This window comes from Miscanthus floridulus, chromosome 2 (assembly GCF_019320115.1).
Source record: "Miscanthus floridulus cultivar M001 chromosome 2, ASM1932011v1, whole genome shotgun sequence".
Taxonomy (NCBI): domain Eukaryota; kingdom Viridiplantae; phylum Streptophyta; class Magnoliopsida; order Poales; family Poaceae; genus Miscanthus; species Miscanthus floridulus.
Window position 1 is genome coordinate 121,723,064 of NC_089581.1, and position 22,315 is coordinate 121,745,378.

At 47.6% G+C, this 22,315-nt stretch overlaps 2 protein-coding genes across 3 annotated transcripts; one reads left to right on the plus strand and one right to left on the minus strand.

Annotated features, from left to right (window-relative positions):
- The first annotated feature begins 10,076 nt into the window (after positions 1-10,076).
- On the plus strand, positions 10,077-12,704 carry LOC136539524 (zinc finger protein ZAT9-like). 2 transcript variants are annotated; one of them, XM_066531483.1, is made up of 2 exons: positions 10,077-11,710; positions 12,502-12,704. In XM_066531483.1, exon 1 carries the CDS (start codon positions 10,453-10,455, stop codon positions 11,662-11,664), a length of 1,212 nt encoding a protein of 403 aa, XP_066387580.1. In that variant the 5' UTR covers positions 10,077-10,452; the 3' UTR covers positions 11,665-11,710; positions 12,502-12,704. The 2 variants fall into 2 exon arrangements, with proteins under 2 accessions (XP_066387580.1, XP_066387579.1); XM_066531482.1 differs by lacking the exon at positions 12,502-12,704 and adding an exon at positions 11,895-12,028.
- A 1,174-nt stretch (positions 12,705-13,878) lies between these two features.
- LOC136539525 (uncharacterized) lies at positions 13,879-17,896 on the minus strand. Its single transcript, XM_066531486.1, has 3 exons — positions 17,765-17,896; positions 15,679-16,015; positions 13,879-15,587 (listed from the first exon to the last, which is right to left on the minus strand). Exons 2-3 carry the CDS (start codon positions 16,007-16,009, stop codon positions 14,422-14,424), a joined length of 1,497 nt encoding a protein of 498 aa, XP_066387583.1. The 5' UTR covers positions 16,010-16,015; positions 17,765-17,896; the 3' UTR covers positions 13,879-14,421.
- Between the last annotated feature and the right edge of the window lie 4,419 nt (positions 17,897-22,315).

Here is a 22,315-nt window from a genome sequence, read left to right on the forward strand (position 1 = left end):
GTCGAAGTACATCGTCTAGTACTCGTGGGTGATGTCTGGGGTCGGGAGCTGGACCTCTATCCTTTCGATGACAAAATCCATGAGAGCCTGAGACTTAATAGCGGTGCGGGGGATATACCTGATGTCATGGCCCATTAGTTCAAGTGCCCACTTGGAGATCTGTCCCACGGCATCGTGGTTGCGATCGATGTCTCCTAGCGGGCATGAAGTGACGACCAAGACTTTGTGGTCGGTAAAATTGTGTAGGAGCTTCTGGGTCGCCATCAACACGGCGTATAGAAGTTTCTGCACCTAGGGGTACCGAACCTTGGCGTCGGTGAGTACCTCATCGATGAAGTATACGGGTCATTGGACCTTAAGGTGGTGTCCCGGCTCCTCCCTTTCAATGACTAGGGCAGCACTTACCACATGGTTGCTTGCCACAACATAGAGGAGGAGGGGTTCTTCCCATTCAGGAGCGACGAGGATTAGGGCCGACGTTGTAACACCCTCGGTGTATCACTGTACTATTTTTGCTAAAACACTGCATGAGCATCAACTTGTGTGTAAATGTGTGTAATATAGGGTATACATCGATATTCAGAACTTGAAACGTTCGTTTGAAACAAGAAACAAATGTTACATTTCATGTCCCTTTGTATCGTTTAGGTTTTAAGTGAATTTTTATCGAACATAAATGCTATGGAACGTATCAGCGGAACGTAGTAAAGTTGGTAGCCCGAACTTCATAGGCGATGATGAAATACGTGCGGTCGAGGACAAGGTTCGCTAGCTAGTATATCAAATAGCTCGGAAATGGGATTCCCGTTGACGTCGGTTGTGCGCGCGTGTGGGCTTGTCCTGCTGGCCTCGTTCTCACGCTTGCGCGTGAGGCCACGCCAAACGTTCCAGTCATGTCGCCTGGAAGGTCGCTGGCCGGCCGAGCCATGCCAAAGCCAAATCGATGCGCTGGCCCCCTTTCTTTGTACTAAGCACGTTTGGTGGTCGAGTGGAAGGACAGTGTCGTGTCTAACCGGACACTATGGCGGTGGTACAAGGGAGGGGCATCAATTGGAATTTTTGCCGTCGCCGGTCACCATAAGTCTGTACAAATCGCCCCTGCAATTGGCCTCGCACACTCCAACATTTTACAATTAACTGTGCACACTACGAGCTCGGATAGTTAGCTTTCGAGTGAAGTCGTCCTGGCGTTCGTTCGGCCTACAGTGAGGTGAGGCGGGGCGTTCCCCTCGCGATGGTCCACCATGGCCGCCGGAGTGGGCGCACGGCTAGGGCGTCGTGTGGTGCTTCGCTGTTTCCATTAGGCTGTGCATTGCATAGTGATTGACTTGGTGATTGTGCTCGTGCAGTGGTTTCATCGACGGAGCCGCGGGTCACCGAGAACGTCATCGCCGCCCTCACCGGAAACCAGAGCGACCCCGTATATGTGGCCAGTTGCCTTGCCGTGCCCCATGACCTCATCCAAGCCATCCTACGCGTTGCTGGTAAGGCCCTCCTACTCCTAGGATAGTTGGGTGAGTCAATTGGGGTTGAGGCTCACCGGAGTGTGTGGCCACCGTCGGCGGCCGTTGTGTCGTCACTGTATCTATGGTCGGTTGGATTGGGAGATGGATGGTCGTATCTAGAACCTCTAGGGGGTTATCGGTACTCTAGGGATGGAGGCTAGGATTAGTGGTAGAGCTAGGTTGGATGTTTAGCTGGCATCATGTGGTGCACGGTCGTGCCTCTGTACGCCACCAATCGTAGTGCTAGATACCCCACTCAACTACGGTTGCGTCGAGGAGTGTCTCGGTGGCAAGTAGTGCGGCCAAGAGAGTCGGTGCTCACCGGCGTTGGCCGGAAACGCCTCGGCCTCTGTTATATCTGGCCAGGGGTGTTAGAGTGTAAATTTGAGATGAGTTAGGGGGATAAATGCGAGTGTCAGTGAGAGAGTAGAATAGTAGGAGGGACGGCAGAGTCATTTAGCGAAAATTCAGGGTTTCTTTTGCATATTCACCGATGCGCGCGGGTCCTACCTATCGTAGACCGTCAGCGCGCTGGGCTGGGCCACACCGTGTGGACCGCACCGTGCGTTGTGCGTACGCATGAGCGTCGCGCTGGTTTGGGCTGACCCGGCGCTCGTGGGTCACGTGGTAGAATCCTTTTTCAATTCTTCAGTGAATTACCAACGTTTATTCAATATAATTTCAAGCTGAACTTTGATAAATTGTAGTAAATTGTGTAGTTGTCCAAAAATAGTGAAACAAATTTGGTTAGGTTCACAAAAATATCATCTACTTGTTAGTACAGTTAGGTTACAGTTAGCTATGACAATGGTGGGGTCATAAATTCAAACTAGAGAGCTTAGTATTATATAGATTAATAATTGTAGGAATTTTTGTGATAAATTGGTGATAGCTATAGCTATAAAAATTTTACAGTAGGCTCACTTGATTATTATATACTTGCTGTAAATTTTATAGCCCTAGAGTAAGTTGATAAATAGAGTAGCTATTGTACTTGCTTTATTATATATAGCGTAAATCAACGTTAGGAATAAGAATACATATAGTTGTTATAATAATGTATGCCATACTTCATACTTGTTATTGGTAACAATAGATAACTTAGTACTTTGGTCGGTAGCACTAGCTTAGTAGTTAAACAGATATACTTTTATTTTAAGAGTTGTTGTTGCTATATTACTAAGGATTGCATCATCATTTCATGCATGTAGATCACGAGCTGGTAGAATTCATGTTCATGCCCGTCGACGAATAGAAGTACAACGAAGTCATTGAGGAGTATGAGGAGGAGATTCTCGTGCAGGAGGGAGCCCCAGAGCCTTTTGGTGCTGACCTTACTGACCTATCGCCTACCCAAGGCAAGCCCCGCTGCATAACCTCTATATATATATGTGTGTGTGATGTGCATTTAAGTTACAGGTATTTGATGGAAACTACATGCATAAATATATCTACCTATGAGTAGTTGCTATGCTCAGGATATCGGTAGCGTGAGTAACCTGCCGTTACTCGTAAATAGGTGATAAAATATGATCACTCATGATAAAATGGTGGAAAGGAAAATGGTGACTGGGCAGGGATATGGTTTGGGTACTGGTGGGTGTAAGGGGTTGTGTCCTGCGGCCAACAGGGCATAGCTCGGTTACACTTTTTCCCTGTCTATGTCAATTAAGGACTGGTCGTTGCATATGGCTCTAGGCAAGTCACAGACTTATTGTCTCAAGCACATGTGTATGGGCGCAGGGAAGACTCGTTGCTCTCTTGTCGTGGATTTGGCTCTTTCCGGACCAACTGATTGGAGGTGGGGTGGTGGAGGTCCTTGCACCACACTAAGTCCAGGACTCAGGAGTGGGGGCTTGGAGTCCAAGTTTGGACGGGGACCTGGACACCCAGGATAGAGGGTGATGGATTAGTCCAGCTTATGCCTGGGGTACAAGCGGGGCGTGTGTTTTCAGGGTACCCAGCTGGGGGCATGGATTCACGAATCGCTGGGAAATCTGATACGGCTTGTGTGTGGTTAAGCACCGTAGTAAGAACTGAAAGATGAAAGGTGATGAAATGGAACTGATTGCTCAACTCTTGCTTGAAAGTAGAACATGTGCTTATATAGATTGGATAGATAATAACTTAATACGGCTGATAATAATAACATGAATAAGAACTCATTATTAGTATTGCTTTCTGCCAAAAGAAAACCAGCAAGCCATAAAGCTTACCATATTCCTTGGAGTCGGGAAATTATTCCCACTAGTCGGATAAGTCTTGCGAGTACATTGTGTACTCAAGGTTTATTTACCCCTGTTGCAGGTAATGCATGAGAAGTACTCTTGTGTGGAGGATTCTTTTGGTGGGCTCAGATGGATCCTCGTTTCCTATCGCTAGATGTTTATTTTTAAATTCCACTGTTTATTATTCCCCACTCTGACATTTGGTAATGTAATAATGTAATTTTTAGGAACTTCTGATGTATGAAATGGACAAGTATTATAACTCGTTCTCATTATTGGATCCTTAGAAAAATGTGGATCTTTTGGGTTCTCCCTTTGGGTGTGCCCGACGGATAGCGTCCGCTGTAGCCTGCTTTCGGGGTGCTTAGTGTCTGGTGGAAGACGAGTGCCTCCGCAAGCGTGCTATTTTGGGCGGTTCTACCATAGACATTAGTGATGCTTTGAGGCTCACTAAAGCCTACTATGCTTCCTCAGTCCAGGCGAACACGTCTGTCTTTTTGAGAAGCTTGTAGATAGGCATCCCCCGCTCGCCTAGCTGGGAGATGAACCGGCTTAGGGTGGCCAAGCAGCCGGTGAGCCTTTGTACACCCTTGACGTTGCGTATAGGGCCCATGTTGGAGATGGCTGTGATTTTTTCAGGGTTGGCCTCGATGCCGCGTTCGGATACGATGTATCCAAGCAGCTTCCCCTTTGGAATCCTGAAAACATATTTTTCAGGATTCAATTTGATGTTGAACCTTCAGAGGTTCACGAATGTTGTGGCCAAGTTCGCGATCAGGTCACAAGCTTGAGCCATTTTGACCACAATGTCATCAACATAGACGGCGATTGTAGGTTTTAGCTGCTCGACTTGGTCAGGCTGGTCGAGCGGGTTGATTTGGTCAGTGAAGCATTGCTGCATGCACCGTTGATAGGTGGCGCCAGCATTCTTCAGACAGAAAGGCATGGTTATATAGCAATACGAACCATACGGGGTGATGAATGAAGTTGCGAGCTGGTCGAACTCTTTCATCGCGATCTGGTGGTAGCCTGAGTAGGCATCCAGAAAGGAGAGGATTTCACATCCTGAGGTGGAGTCGACTATCTGGTCTATCCATGGCAAAGGAAAATGGTCCTTCAGACATGCCTTGTTGAGGCTAGTATAATCAACGCACATTCTCCATTTCCCGATCTTCTTTTTAACAAGAATAGGATTGGCTAGCCAGTTGGAGTGGAATACCTCCTTGATGAATCTGGCTGCTAGGAGTTTGGCAACCTCCTCGCCTATGGCCCTACGCCTCTCATTGTCAAAGCGACGCAGGCGTTGCTTGGTGGGCTTTGAGCCCAGGACGAGGCACAATGCGTGCTCGGCGACCTCCCGTGGTATGCCTAGCATGTCAGAAGGTTTCCATGCGAAGACATTGCGATTGGCACATAGAAAGTCAGCGAGCTCGCATTCCTATTTGGCTAGGAGCTGGGTCCTGATTCGCACCATCTTGGTTGGGTCGATGGGGTCGATCCCCACCGCCTTAGTCTCCTCGAGTGGGTGGAAGGTAGTCGAGGAGGTTGGCTTGTTGCAGTCTGGGACTACTAGGGTTGATGATTCTCCAAGCCGAGGGAGCTCGGCTGAGTTGATGACGGCAGTGGCGTGCTCATAATGCTCACGGTCGCACGTGTAGGCATGAGAAAAGGTGCTACCCACAGTGATGACGTCGTTCGTTCCTGGCATCTTCAACTTGAGGTAGGTGTAGTTGGGGATCACCATGAACTTGGTGTAGCATGGTCGCCCCAAGATGGCATGGTAGGATCCTAGGAAGTCCACCACCTCAAAGGTGAGGACCTCCGAACGAAAGTTGGCTCGGTCGCCAAACGTGACAGGCAGGTCGATCTGCCCGAGCGGGTATGCCTGTATTCCTAGGATAATGCCGTGGAAGGGAGAGCTCACTGGGTGGAGCTCCAACCAGGGGATACGCATGGCGTCGAGGGTGTCGACGTAGAGGATGTTGAGGCCACTGCCTCCATCCATTAGCACCTTGGGGAGGCACTTCTTGCGGACAATGGGGTCGACGATGAGCAGGTAGCGACCTGGTTTAGCGACGTGGGAAGGATGGTCCCTCTGATCAAAAGTGATCGGAGATTCTAACCAGCTAAGGAATGACAGGACGGCCGTTTCGGTGATGCATGCCTCCCTGTAGCGCACTTTGTGTTGGCGCTTGGAGTATATGGCATCGGATCCCTCAAAGATCATAAGGCATTCCTTGGGGTCGGGAAAGCCATCCCCATCCTTGCCCACCATGCCTCCTTTCTTGGCCGTTGTCTCCTTGCCCTTTCCTTCTTTTGGTCCGCCGGCCTATCGTAGAAAGCGCTTGAGGAGTTCATAGTCCTTGTAGAGGTGCTTGAGGGGATAGGCATGGTTGGCGTATGAGCTCTCCATGAGCTTGCCAAAGTGGTCGGGCTAGCCCTGCTGGGACTGCCTACCCACACGATCGGCCACAGCGACCAAAGCAGAGTTGGCCGGTCGATGCCGATCCTTCTTGTTCTTTTTGCCCCTTTGCATGGAGGGGCCCTCATCTTGGTCCTCGTGCTTGGCATTGCCCTTGTCCTGGCCTCCACTAAAGACCGCTCCGACCGTCTCCTCACCGGAGGCATGGTTCGTGGTGACGTTGAGAAGGTCGCAGGTGGTACGGGGCTTCAGACAGCCAAGCTTGTGGATCAGGGACTCACAGGTTGTCCTGGAGAGGAACGCGCTAATGATGTCCGCGTCAACGACATCAAGAAGGGAGTTGCATCGTTTTGAGAACCTACGGATGTAATCCCGTAGGGACTCATTGGGCTCCTGCTGGGAGCTCTTGAGGTCCTAGGAATTTCGAGGGCGAACATACATCCCCTGGAAATTTCCAATGAAGATCCTCTTGAGATCCGCCTAGTCACAGATGCTGTCAGGTGGGAGGAATTTGAGCCATGCTCAAACATGCTCCCCCACGCAGATGGGGATGTATTGAATGATGAAGTGGTCATCATCCACTCCTCCAGTTCGGCAGGCGAGCCAGAAGTCTTCGAGCCATATACCGAGATTCGTCTCCCCGGTATATTTGGCGACGTTGGTAGGTGGTCAAAAGCGCTGTGGGAACGACGCCTTCTGGATGCGACGGCCAAAGGCCTGTGGTCCTAGGTGGTCCGGGCTAGGACTCCGATCGTCTGGTTGGCGACCATACCTAGGGCATGTTTCCCTGCTCCCCTCAATGGTCCGGCTAGGGCCCATGCTGCCTGCTCTCACCGCCCCTTGATGGGCATCATCATCACGCCGGGCTTGATGCTGATTGTTGATTACGCTACGAGCGTCTCGGTTCGGCCTGAGCCATTCGCGCATAGGTGGTCGGTGTGAAACGGGAGCTGGGTCAGGCCATGGTGCAGTTGCATCCTCCTATTCCACACCTAGCGACTGTAGTGGTGAGCGGATGGAGCAGTTTGACTGGTGCGCCCCTATGCCTCTAGTGGGGAGAGAGAGGCCACGAGTCGGTGTCACGACATGGATCTCTCCGCCTGATGAATGGTGGTGGTTTCCACTATCGCCCGGAGGTTCTGGTGGATCGCCTGCTCCTAGGGTCAATAGGCTCTGTAAGGCCATGCAGAAGCATCGCCGCAACGGCGATGTTCTAGCCAGCCCGAGCGAATTGAGGGGGATCGTTCCCCCCATCCATGATGTTGCACTGGACCTGGCGAGCGCGACCCTGGGCGTCGCTCACCGGGTTACGCGCGCGTGGCGCAGCGTGCTGTGCTGAGTGCGTCGACGTAGGTGGTGGCTGGCTCTACTGTCTTTGTTGTAGCTCTTCGCCATGCCCCTGCGCAAGCACGAGGGCCTCCGCACAAGGGTCCAGAGGGGTGTGAGTCTATAGGGACTCTACTACCACCGACGGCTGTCCCGGAGCGTCCACCATAACACACTCCCGGGACTAAGGGTGGCTAGGTGCCACGACGTCGTCGATGCTGGAGCCATCGCTTTCAACCTCGTCATCCATGAGGTCGTGGAAAGAGGCAGGAGCATAGCTCGCCATCCCCACGAATTCAGATGTGAGAGGAGGCGGCGTCAGCATCTTTCGGAGCCCCCGCGCGTATGCATCCACGGGGGACGCGAGGCCATAGGGGAACCGGCTGCATGGCGGTCACGATGGGGACAATGGGGTCCCTCCGAAGAGTCGGCGGAAGATATTAAATAGCGAGTAAAGAACAATATGCACGTTACTCACCGTGGGGTTTGAGCCCAGCGTGGGCTCGAAGCGAAGCGCAGGTGTCTTGCCGTTGAGGTCACTAGGTGTCCTAGCGCCCGTCGGAGGCACAAGTGCCTCCTCGTGGAGGTGAAGCACGCCGAGCTGGTCGGCAACAAAGTCCAGGCTTCCAAAGAGGAAGGTCTGGGACGGCTTAAAGACGCGAGGAACCCACATCCTAACATGTGGGAGTGTGGGAAACTCCAGCGAGCCAAAGCGAGTCATATCGCTTGAGCCCACCATGATGGAGATGGCGGAAAGGTGGGCCATCCGATGACCAAAAGCGTGAACGTATGGCGTCTTCCCCACGGACGGCGCCAACTGTCGGTGTGAAAAGTGACCAACAAGTAAATATTTATCGTTTTGCCGTATGTTGTGATCGGATGTGGCCTAGCACTCAAATGAGACAGGGTTTATACTGGTTCAGGCAACGTGCCCTACATCCAGTTTGAGTCGGTCGATGACTTTATTCCTGAGCCCAGGTGCTCGAAGTTTGCTGTGGGGTTACAAACGAGTGGGAATAAGATGGGGGTGTTAGAGGTCTGGTCGAACTCTGGACCGAAGGGCCGAGAGTGACGGGAGCTCCTACGTGCGCTAAGTATTGGAACATATGCTCTGTGTAGCTTTAGAGTTCTAGAGCCTTGAAGCTGTTCGAGTGCTCAGAATGTCTAAAGCTAGCAAAGAGAGAGTCGGAATGATCCGTTCGTCCGTTTTTTTTGTTTTTTGAAGAGAGCGCGTCCTCTTTTATAGATGAAGGGGACGGCCTTACAAGTGAGAGAGGGAGAGTGAGCATGTGTGTTTCCTGTCTTGTTGCCCACGCCGTTGGGTATAAGACAGTTTGTCGACGCCCACAATATTGTTGACGCCCAGATGCATGTGGCAGACTCCATCGTGTTCTTCTGCTATGGCAAATGTCGGCACCTACCATACTGTAGGATAAATATCGACGCCTGCAACACTGTTCGTGTTCTGACATGTCTGAATGGTTGGAAAGCACCCTTCTGACATGGCCTGGTAGTACTGTCATGCAGGTGTGCAGGGTACGGTCCTCGGTATTGCGGTTGACTTGAGCGCCTTACCTTATCTGCTCTGCCTGATTTCTTGGGTCCTCACCGAGCGGGCGTCCCTGGCCGGTCATTCCCAGTTGGCTCCAATCGCGCTGGTCGGAGAAGAGCCATAAGCAGTGGTTCGGTGTATTCCCGATCAGAGAAGCGGGTCGGAGTCGGAAGCGAGTGTCGCCCCTCCTTGGTCAAGCCTTCCGGTCGGAGAAGCGGGTCGGAGTCAAAAGCGAGCGTCGCCCCTCCTTGGCCAGGCCTTCCGATCGGAGAAGCGGGTCGGAGTCGGAAGCAAGCGCCGTCCCCTCCTTGGCCAGTCCCTTCCGGTCGGAGAAGCAGGTCGGAGTAGGAAGCGAGCGTCGTCCCCTCCTTGGCCAGGCCTTCCGGTCGGAGACGCGGGTCGCTCTTCCGGCCTGTCGTTTTGTTGAGAAGCAGGCCCATTAGGGACCATAGGTTTATGAACCCGATAAATTATATAATAATTAATTAGCAAGTGCTACAACTTTTATAGAAAAATATCTCCACTCGACACCATATAAAGAAGATATGATTTTTCTAAGGCCACCTTGTATGCAAATGCGGATTTTAAATTTGTTTGAAAATACATATTCGAGCGAGTCAGATGTAAAAACCAATGTAGGACAGTACGAGATACGGCCTTTTCATCCCTAATCCTGGGTTTGATTCTCAGAAGCCACCTAGGGGCCTCACCTCGGGGATTTATTCCCCATTTTCGTCTGCAGCCTCTATCACGTGGAGCCATGAAAAGATTGCGATACGTCTGTCGTTTGCGAAGCCATGATGGTCCCGGTGATCTATAGAATGACGTGGTCTTTAGATCTGTGCGTAGTTGTAGGCCTAGTTGTATACTCGTGGTGTGTGTGGACAGCGTGAATATGCGTTGGTGCATGAACAAGATACTATGGCTGTACTGGACGAGAGGCTTAAAAAAAAGCACAGGAGGTGATTTGTTTTCTCTCTCCGGAGTCCGTTTGCTAATTTTGCTTGCTTGGTTGCATGCCGGGCTGAGATTTCTCCTGCCCAAGCAACCGCGCATATGCAGCATGACCTCCTCCTCCCCCTCCCTTCAGCTGCCTTCCTCCCCTCCTCCCATCTACTGCTACTTTAGCTGCTCGTCCGTCACACACACCCAGCAGCTTCCTCTCGCAAGCTCATCGATCATTCGCGCGCGGGGGCTGCATTTCATGGATCCCGGCCTCCTCCAATCTCTTCTTCTTCACTTGACCTCTTCTCCCCTTCCACCCACTTCCATCCTTGCCTAGCTACTTGCAGCTAGATTTTTTTTTTTGGAAAGTATGCAGCTAGCTTTCTTGGCTGATCGTCGATCTTGATCCGCCGCTGATGCGATCAAATTAATCTGCTTTAATTCTTTACCTTGATCGACGATCCATCCTCAACCATGCATACCATGGGGGATGTGGCTGTGCTTAGTAGCAGCGCCACTCGACACAGCTGCAAGGTGTGCCGGAAGGGCTTCGCCTGCGGCCGCTCGCTGGGCGGCCACATGCGCTCGCATTCCCTGGCCGAGGTGGAGACGGCACTGGACGACGACGACGGTGACGATGGCGGCGGCGAGGAGCACCACCAACGGCGTGGCTTTGATTGCGTGACGCCTCCGAGCGCCGGGGGTTACGGGCTGAGGGAGAACCCGAAGAAGACGCGGCGCCTCTCGAGCCTCAACGACTGCGACGGCGGTGGCCGCGGTGAGCTGCTCTCGCCGTGCGCGCCGGTGGTGGACGTGGACCGCGAGCGCCACCGTGCGCGAGGCGGTGGCGTGGAGCTGGAACTGGAGCGGGGTCGGGAGCAGGAGGACGCTGTGCTGATGATCCCGACGGAGCCGGCTTCCGGCCTGATGCCACCGCCGAGGCGGAGGCGGCGCTCCATGCGCGTGCCGGCCCCTTCGCCGCCGCCGCCGCCTGCCTTCGACAAGGAGCCGGAGGACGTCGCGCTCTGCCTCATCATGCTGTCGCGCGACATCCTAGACCACCGGCGGTGCTCCGCGGCTACGGGCGCCGAGTACTCGCCGGAAGAGGACAGCACGAGGCGAGACTATCGGTACCAGTACCACCACCACGACGCCGACTCCAACGACGACGCCTCCATCGGCACCAAGATCAACAAGACAAAGCCTAATCGCAGCCTCATCGGCGACGAGAAGCGGGGCCGGTACGAGTGCCCTGGGTGCGGGAGGGCGTTCCAGTCGTACCAAGCACTCGGCGGCCACCGCGCCAGCCACAAGCGGATCAACAGTAACTGCAGCATCGCCAAGGCCGTCGTCGACCACCAACCGGAGCCAAGCGTCGAGACCAACACCTCCTCGTTTAGCACGGCGTCGCCGGACCCGAACTACGGCGCTGACATCGCTCCCACTGCGGTGGTGGCCTTGAAGGCGAAGCCGCACAAGGCGATCAAATTCGAGTGCCCCATCTGTTTCAGGGTGTTTGGCTCGGGGCAGGCGCTCGGTGGACACAAGCGGTCACACTCGATCGCCGGTGAGCTCTATGAGCGCGCACATGCTGTCGAAGACGATGGCATTGGTGACGATGAGCAGCCTCTGGTCTCTGATGGATTTCTTGATCTCAATCTGCCAGCTCCAGGAGTTGAGGATTGAAGTATGGCTGCTTCGAATCTTGATTTTCAGGGAGAGGATGGATGTGGTACGTACAGACTACAAAACTACAGATTCAGATTCAATTGATTCTTTGGAGCTTCAAGTTACATATGATCTTGCTTGGGTGAGATGAACCATGATTGCTAGTCTTCATGGGTTCATCAAGATTTCACCTACATTTTCTAAAGTCATTCTTTTTACTAGTCCTTTTTTGTTGTTTTGTTTTTCAGCTTCTTTACAGAGAGTAATAAGCATCTCATGATCTTAAACTGCTGAACCTGAGATGATTCAATGAAAGATTTTCAATTTAGCTCAGCATTGCATTTCTTAAGTTTATAGAGTCCAGTGAATGCTTTCAAGGTTGATATTAATCTGCTCAATTTTTTGCTTTGTTGCCGCTCTAGCCTTTACTGCAGCTTTTTACTGACATAGCATTCGGGTAGGCAGTGGCAGCGTACTGACACAAGGAATGCATTCTCATGATACTGGTGGTTTAGTTTAATTAGGCAAAAATTGGAGCAACAAGTAGGTCAATTCACCTCTCCCTTTCCATCTCTTCATTTCTCCCTTTCTTTTTATGTGACACAAACACCTGACACAAGGCATGAATTGTTTTTTTTCTCGAATACGCAAAAAATTTGGGCATCATTGTAATTAAAAAGATTTACGCAAAAGAATACACAAGGCATGAATTGTGACCCACCCAACTGAAACAAAATGGGGGGAATGGAAAAGGAGGCTGCAGCAAGCAAAAACCTTTGCTGAGCAGACTGATGTATAAAGTTCAGTGAGGAGCTGCAAGTCCCACGGGGTGACAAGATTAGTTTGTAACTGCAGTGACCCAACCAGCAGCAAGAATTCAAGATCTTCAGCAGACATGGAATCCAGATGATGGGTGGAATGAACATATCACTTTTGTGACACTATCCCATCTTGGAACTACGCCATGTGATGATGTTTTCTTCTTCACAATTTTGATGTTTGATGCTGCTGAAACTTTATGTTTATTTTTTTTATTTTATAAGGAAGACACATACAGTAATTGGTGCAGTGAAGCCAGCTTCCAGCTCCAGATTATCGTCTGGGAAACTCGTGCTTCTGAGTTCCGTTTGATATCTGCAATCTCTCTTGATCTCGTATCAAAGATTTCTACGGAAGGCAGACCTGGGACGCAAATTGATGCGTCTCTAACTCCATAGAGATTACTTTTCAATACAATTTCTTTCAAATTTAGTAAAAAAAAAGCTTGAGAAACTCGTCGCCAAATACTCCAGAATTGTGCTGCATGAGATGCCCCTGGATGATGCTAATGTGCAGAGCCTGGAGAACTAGCATCATAGCACAAGATGACTTCCTTGGGATGGCAGACACGCCAGAAACACCAATACCCGAAGAAATGAGCAGCCTTTCACAGAATGGTAGGTATCTCTAGTCTAGAATAAGATATCAGAAAAAGAAAAATACTAACTATTTTATGAGATTTGAGAGGTGTGAAAGGGGGCTCCCTATTTATGGTTGCAGCAGAATAACAGACCTGTGCTCATCGAAAGAACACATGCATGTCTCGACCTCCAGCTGAAGCAAGCGAACCAGACCATTTTTGCAGAGATCCGGATCTGCAACAAATATGTGTGTGTTGAGAAATCAGATCTCTTCGCTCCTCGTCACTGGTATTGGGCTCCAAAGGGTTAGTGGCCTGTAAAAATCTGAAAATGGGGAGGCATTGGCAAAATAAGTTGGCGAACTTCTCTTTATTCTGTCCTTTTTGGTTGTTTGTTCAGTGTATCATTACCTTCGTGAAAAGGGATTAAAGAGTAGCTCCACTATGACATATGCTTGTAGATTGTAATTATTGGGATGGTTGATTAGTTAGTGAGCAAGCTTTCTAAAAGAGATTAAAATACAGGTTAGTGAGCAAGATAAACATTCAGAACAGGTATCCTTCCTTGGGATACACTCTACACAAAAAGGCCAGAAGTTTTTTTTTTCTTGCATGTGTCTTGTGCACACACCATCATAGCCTCACCTCACCGACAAATCTGACTCTTTACCTCAAGTATATATATCCCGCAAAATAGGGAATGGAAGAACAGAGATTGAGACGCATCTGAGGCTTTGGGCCATGCTGTGCTAGTATTGCAAACAAAGCAACGCATGGATCTCACCAACATTCCTTTACCCTAGTGTATTTTGGACATCTTTAAAACAAAAGAATGCAATCATGACAAACGTACCACATCAAATAGATTCAATTAATGTCTGTCGGTAGCACATTATTTGCATGAAACGATTTGGTGCAAATGAAAGCCATCGCAGGATAGCGTGCTTCAACAGCCAGGGAGGTGCAAAGCCACTGCCAAATCATCAGGAAATCCAGATAATGGCAACTCTACGATCTACATATTCCAGTTTCTGGAATGAACATACAACAATGAAATACAACGTACATACAAGAAGGTTGATCTGACGAATGGGGGTGGGGGAGGGGGGCAGATTGAAGCTCAGTTGGGTTCCCAATGTGCTAACAAAATGCCGCAAAAAACACATAGTAGTTGAAGAATGTACAACGTCATGAACTATCATCTCCAGATGTGGCTGAATTTACAGCTCCGAGTCATGGCCAAAACAGCATCTCAATGCCAAGCACCCATCTGAAGTAGATGTCAGATTCAAACTGAATATGTCTCGGCTATCCATTTGATTGTTGTTCAAGGTCTTGGACATGTCGACAGCCAAAGAGTCTTGTCCAAACATCTCCTACACAGATGCAATTTTATCACCAAGATTGTTTGAAGTATCATTTGGCAGTGACATGTGAAACTCTGCACACTGAGCTCCATTATCTTGGTCATAAACATCTTGCGCAGTGTTCACCGTATTTGAATCCGCAGGCATCTGATTTGGTAGCTGTCTGCACTCAACTGCACTGTATACTGACTTCTCACACAAAGATCCATCAAACTGTGCTCCTTCAAACTCTTTATGGTCATCGTCCATGGGCAGAGAATTGCTGACAAAATGTTCATGTATAGAGGACTCAACTGCAGGATCCCCTTCCTCCCGCTCAACTAGAGGTTCACCATGCAGTTCATCATCATCACTGTCCACACGCAACACGTCTGACCTGTTCTGATGGGCCCTTTTCCTGAGCATGAAAACATTAAAATAGTAGCTAACAAGCTCCTGGCTAGTTTTACCAGGAAATGCATCTGGAAGGTGATCCCAAAAGTTCTTGCCCAAGGAGACAGGATTTAAGAAAACAACTCTTTGGAATAGCTTCTCCTCCTCATCAGTCCATCTCTGAGCAACATCCTCTCCCATTTCACAAAGACCTAACTCACAAAACTTGTCCTGTCCCAAGCTCATTTTGAGGCTATCCCTTGCTTCAATAATATGCTGTCTGGAACACCTCATAGAACCCTCGTCACTGCAGTTACAATCTATTTTGTTGTCTCCAGACCAGTCAACAAGAGATGAGCAGCTTGTCATTGGAACAACACAGTACCTGATCCACTTGTCACTTACATAGTCATCACCTCTGGGAACAGACTCTGAAGTGGAAGCAGAACTACAATCCAGATCAGCACAAAACTCAGAAGCACCAGGTACAATCATAGAGATTCGGGCCTTCCATTCTGGAATGTCAGCCTGGTGCTCAGGTCCAATTGGCACACCCTTTCTAGGGAGGTACTCATGAACAGGCGAACCGATGTCATCAACATGGTTATATGTAGCAACTGGCCCACAGTCTTCAAAATAACCAGGGAAAGAAGTCGCCCAATCAGGTACATCTAAGCTTTCCACTAAAACTGATTGATCATGATTAAGGCAAGGGATGTCTGAACTACCACTGCAGGTTGTGGCACCATTAATTGCAGGAATGTCATTTGGTTGTTTGGTCTCAACCAATCCATCAGCTAAAGCTGAAAGAAAAAAAAATTGCAGCTAGATATCTTCTGGATTAATTATTATTATTTAGAGCACTGAACACAGAAGGAAAGGAGAGTACAAAACCTGGAGAAGATATCCCCACTTCACTGGTCAAAGGGTCTTCCTCAAAGGAATATAACCAGGTATGGTGATCTGTTTGCTTTGGACGTTTGCAAGCAACTTGGCATGGCTTGACATCAGAAAGAGGTCGTTTTTCATGATCTATTGTGGCAGATTGATAGTTCTCGCCAGGCAGACAAGAGGAGCTGAAGTTCTCAGAAGAAACTGAAGAACCATCCTTTAAGTCATTTCCAAAATTGGATTCCTCGGAATTTCTACTAGCCTCTAGTCCCCTTAGATTACCATAAGAAAGAAGATCAAACTGGTCAGCATTTGTCTCATGCGTGAACAACATATTATCCTGCCAAAAAGACAAAACATACAATTAAATGAACATCCAAGAACTATTCAACTATGGAACTGCCTATGACATGCAAATTATTTTGGCTACATAGAGAAGGAAAACCAATAGAAAGTCCTTTAATGCCCCTTAAGTGAATGTTACAATTCTACAAAAGGGCGTACCCAGTGCAAAGAGCTCCCGCTCTGTGCGGGGTCTGGGGAAGGGTGTCAGTGGCAACCCTTACCCTCGCCTGTGCAATGCGAGAAGACCTCGACTCGAACCCGGGACCTTCCGGTCACAGGCGGTAAGACTCTACCGCTTGCACCAGGCCCGCCCTTCACAATACTACAACTAAAAGTAAAAATAAAGCAAAATGAGCAATAAGCAGTTTGGTCAACATGCTACAGATCAATTCACTACTATCAAGTCTCATACAGTAACACCACGAGTTTTCCCTTCCTGCCATCCTGTGGTTCCTCACTTCCAGTCACACCCACACCTACACTCGCACCCACAGCATGGTACTGCAAAAAAGAACTACAAAATCCGAACCACTGATCTTCCAACGATACTACATCTGATTTCAATCTCCGCTGTCTGAAAACAGCTTGGCTTATTTACCTCATGGACTAGAACCACGAGTCGACCCTATTTACCCCCAACAACTGGTGACTTCCTGCACACCCTCAATTGCCATCAACCCATCAACAAGAGGCCTGGTGCCCAAAACAATAGTCAGAATAGGTAGTAGATCACCAAGTTTGCCTGTGCCCATCAATGTAACCACAGTCAACAACTCTTGCACAAACTTCACCAGAGAGATGAGCAACATATCGTGACCATTTATATCCACAAATGTTCCTCTGCCAATGCCTATGCCACTGCATCTCCACTGTAGCACCAACTTCATCGGCGAGGTCAAATATCCCATCCCATCTCCCAAAAATGGTATGTTTAGTTTCAGGGTACAATGGACACGAGAGTTTCCAGTACCAATGTCATGTCGACAGTTCAGTGCACTCCACTACGGTGCATATTCGATCAAAACACCAAAAACAGAACATTCGCATATAAAGGACTTTCTAATTTTAATCATCGAACCTAAGAATTTGAATTACAAAAGCTATATATGTATTAAAAAAGGAAAACATTTAGCATTCCCAAGGATGTTTCGTGTGTAGATGATAAACCACCATACTGTACACCCATGAAGGTTGAAAGAAATAAAAGCTTTGCTACGCATATAGAAAAATAACTTGGAAGGAAAATATTTAGCATGCCCAAGCTATATATGCATATAGAATGAGCATACACGTGACCAAGCATGATCTTACACTGAATTCTACCAGTATTTCGATAATTTTCTTAGGGAACACGGAATTCAGTAACGATCATTCCTCCTTATTTAGTCCACTTGGAATTTCATTTCATGGCATAAAAAGACCATGAAAACCGTTTGTCTGCAACGACCACATGTAACGAGGGCATTCCCACCTCAGCGGCACTACCGACAGCTAGAATCGCACACAGAGGTATGATCACTAACAGAATCCCTGTCTCTTAACCAGTCGCCGACCCAGTGAAGGACATGGGTGTACACACGTACAACCAATAGTTTTTTGCAAAAAATATAAAAATCGAAATTTGTAGGCACAAGACATATATACTACACTCGTAATCGGATCAGATCAGTTCCAAATACAAACAAGCTAGGGTTTGGGTGCTCGGTTTCGACATGCAGGAACGGAAGAGAAGGGGTGGGCGAACCTGGTGGGTGCTCGTCACCGGCGAAGGGCCCGAAAATGGAGATCTGGGCACCTCGCGTAGGGCGGCGGCGGCGGCGGTCGCCCAGTCGTCGCCACTAGAGACGGAGACAGCGCACTCGAGCAGCACGGGACTAGGGAGAACCACAAGAGAGAGAGAGTAGTATGCGGGGGGAAAGGCAGAGCCGGGCGGGTAAAGCCGCAAAGGTTCCGGGCCAATAATTGACTCTGGTCGGTAAACCGGCTGGCTGAAGATGTTTCGCTGCGGAAAAAAAAAACGGTAGATTTTAGCTGTCTATCAGTTCAAACGAATATGGTCTCTTTATATGTTTTATTAAATCGATGGTGTCTTTTCTTTAAATTTCAGAGTTCGCTATTTGGTCCTATTCAGCATGTTCGCTTGTTGGTTTCAGCCAGCCCAAACCAGCCAGCCAACAGTATTTTCCTCTCACAAAAAACCAGCACCAGCCAGCCCAAACCAGCACCAGCCCCAACCAGCGAACAGGCTGATTATCTAAATTACATTACCCATTTAACATTTCCGTCTCTTCTATTATCAAGCTCTATTAAAATGAGTTGGAGAGCCTTATAGGATAGTTTTTTTAGGGGGACGAGCCTTATAGGATAGTTGGTATTGGACAAAAATACCCTCCTTGTAAACCTTATATATAGGCACTGCGGGCCTATTTGGATGGGAGCTTGTCAAACCTATCTAGACCAGACATCGATCACAGGCGTCTGATTTTGAACGCATAGGGTCATAATGTATTTGCTTGGTAGGCAATGTCTGGTAGGGCTGCATCCAAAATTCCAAATAGGCCCTGCATGCGTCAGTCTTGTTCGTATAGTCCTATCTCATTGTCAGCGATATGGGGCGAACGGTTGAAGCAGCGTATCTCGAGCCTAAGGACGACGCTCAAACTTATACTGCCCGGACCCAAGGAGGTGGTGGCGTTGGCGCTAGCAGGAGGAGGCAGCGTGGTGGCTCTAGCACGTATCGCCTCCCCCCAACCGGCTAGTCGCCTGCTCATGCACTCCATTTGCTTAGAAGTGGAGGCAGGATTGAGGGTGTGTTTGGTTGAGCTGTGGCTGTGGAAAAAAGCTGCTGTGGACTGTGAGCTGTGGGAAAGCTGCTGTGGGCTGTGAGCTGTAGAAAAGCTGAAAGCTGTTTGGTTAAACAAGTATAAAATATACCTTCTATCTTTATCTCTCTTGAAACAACTATGGAAGAGCTTTTTATTCTACCAATTTCGAAAAGCAGAAAGCCAAAAGCCAAAAGCAGGGTCGAGCCAGCTTTCAAAAATGTACTACGGAAAAGCAGCTGCTTCTGAAAAAACAGCCTCCAAAAGCAGCCCCTTTGGTTGGGCTTTTGGCTTTTGGGGCCAAAAGCCAAAGCCAAAAGCCCAACCAAACGGGGCCTGAGAAGCTAGGTATTCCCATATTAAAAAAGTATACCCAATACAAAAATGCTAAATTTTAAATTTTATAAGGGTGCAAACCCTCTCAAACTAAAGATGTTCCATGGCATATAGAGAAATTATATACAATGTTTTTAATCCTCTTTCTCGTGCGTCGATTTCTAAATCCCCATTTACCAAAGTTTATTTCATGAGAAAAAGTAAATCATCTACCGCCCTTGGCTTGGTGTGCTGCTACCACCCAACTACATCTAGCATGTTGTAATTGTTAAAATTGTTTTATCCAGAAGACAAAAACATTGAATAAAGAGAAGATCAAACAAGAGGAAACATATAACTGGGCTGAAGTAAATGGTGTGATACATAGTAAAATACATAACTTTTATTATATATTTATATATGCACTATGTCTAGTTACATAGTAAATAACAGAGTGAGGATAATATTAATTGTCACCACCATTCTTCTGACCAAGACACGGATATACACATTATCATGAGCGAGGTTGTATTCTTAGTCTCCACCCTTTCAAGGATTTTAATAATTTCCATGATACCACCCTTTCAAGGATTTTAATAATTTCCATGATACCACAATGGGAGATAATACACTTGAGGTCCTGAAATTCATTATTTTTTTGCAGTATTATTTAATGAGATAACTTAGTTTTTAACTTTTTATGCTATGTAATGATCATTGATCTTTTATAGTTCAACTTTCCTGGAACATCTTCTGTTGTCACATGCCTTCTCAATCTCATTCTTATCTAACTTCTCAATCATCAGGATAATAGTGAGCGTTCTTGTCTAGTGGTTTGGTGAGAGGATTAAATACCTATTATAGTTCTTATCATTGAAAAATATATGTCGTAATAGAATGGAAGCTAAATATATTTTGATTATATATCTTATTTTTTTTGTTAAAATATAGGGCCTCATTTTTTGTTTCGCTCGAGAGCCACACAATCCTAGATTCCTAGGTACAACGGGCCTGCATATATGATCTCATTTAAGCAAGCAGCTGATGAAAGATAATGGCACATCCCAAAGGCATCTGTGGAACAGCCGAAATGCGACCATGCATCGCATTCGTATGGGCATCGCCGCATCGCCCTGGCACGGCAGCTCAAGTCGATGCGTTACATTCTGTGAACTGGAGCGAGCATATTCGATCACGACATCACTATTCACTTTGACGTGCCACTTATTTGTACAACTTCATTACAACCAAGCATTCAAGCCCATCTCATTTACATGTGGGGCACCACCCGAAGTGGCAGCCCCCAAAATCCATACAGCCAACCGAACACAGAATGGCAGGCGTAACTAGATTTGCACAGAACAAGGCAGGGGGCATCACTACTACTGGAGGCCACGGCTCTGCCGAGTGTTTTTACACTCGGCAAAGTCTGCTGGACAAAATTTTTCTCGGCAAAGAGTCTTTGCCGAGTGTTTTTTATCGGGGCCCTCGGCAAAATTAAAAATAATTTTGCCAAGTGCTTGGGGCGGCACTCGGCAAAATATTTTCGGCCGTTGCGCGCCGGCCGTTAACGGTTATTTTGCCGAGTGCCCGACCCAGCACTCGGCAAAATTTTTTTTAAAAAAATTACTTTTGCCGAGTGCCCCAGCCCAGGCACTTGGTAAAGTTTTTTTTTATTTTTTTAAAAAAGTACTTTGCCAAGTGCCCCTGCCCAGGCACTCGGCAAAGTTTTTTTTTTTAAAAGTACTTTGCCGAGTGCCCCTGCCCAGGCACTCGGCAAAGTTTTTTTTTTTAAATAATTTCTTTGCCGAGTGTCCCTGTTTAGGCACTCGGCAAAGAATTTCTGGATTTAAAAAAAAAATACTTTGCCGAGTGCCGCGGCGAGGCACTCGGCAAAGATTTTTTTTTTTTGAAAAATCTTTGCAATGTACAACAAGCGTTTGACAAAACAATACTGTGATAATACTTAGAGACAACAAGCTGTCCTTAGTCAGTAACCAGCTATACCATGTGGTTACTGTGATAATACGAGAATCCCAGTGTTGTGCTTCATAATCAGTATAGGAATTCATTTAATGAAAAAGAGATTTTATTTATTAGTTTGAAACTTGGATGTACGTCTAATGGTCATTGCAATCTTAGCAATCAAATCAAGTGCTTCTAACTTCTCAGTGTTCTTGCGGCATAAATATTAGTAAAACAATACACCAAAAGTTTGACAAAACAATCACTAATCTTTAGAGCAGTTTGATTAGAGCCTTCGAGCATCGCGAGTGGCCTCATGTCTTTACAAAAGTTGACATCATGCCACCTAGTGATATATTTAACAAAAATGTTGCTAACAGCCTGCCAATAAGGGAATTAAGTTAACTTGAGAATATAGTAGGGGGGAAAATACTCGGAAGTTTTTTTTGCTGTAATAATTATGTATACCTAAGTCCTTTGCCTGGGGGAACATAATTGACACAGCACGCCAGTCTTACTTTCAGATTAAGACTACTGATATGGAGAACGAGAAGGTCGCTACGCCTCAAATAGTAAATACCTGAGAGCAGTAATCATCCATTTCCTCTTCTTTTTTCTGACGCATTGTAGAGTACAGGTACAATAAGATGGTGAAAGGCAATTATTCTCATTTCAGATTGATATACTTACAGGCCCTGATATGATCCAAGTTGAGAAACCAAAAATAGGAGTGCATTTCAAAATTTGAGGCAGAAACTAAAACTTGGATTTTCTGATAAGCAACAAGAATACAAGATATAATGGTCAATGCGAGGTTATGCTTCCTAAATCATTTTTCAGCTTAAAGCATTCAACTAATATGTCAAAGAAATTAGAACGCTTTGTTTTTGTTAGTGTCATAGTAATCAGTAGTTATCTGCCATCAATTTTAGTACAGAATCACCATCCAATATGTCAACATGTATATTTAAGATCATCTTTCCAATTGCCTCTCCACCTCAATATGCGCATACCCGAGCTCTACACAGCGCACATACCTGTACACAACATTGCCTTGCTATTTTCAAAATGTGAACATAACCAGAAACTCTCTGTACACGTGGACACGTCCCCCGGGCTGTATCTGCTGCGACAAACATGATCGAGCGCTCCTGTTGGGATCACAGATCCTCCTAATAATCATCGCTGCCAAT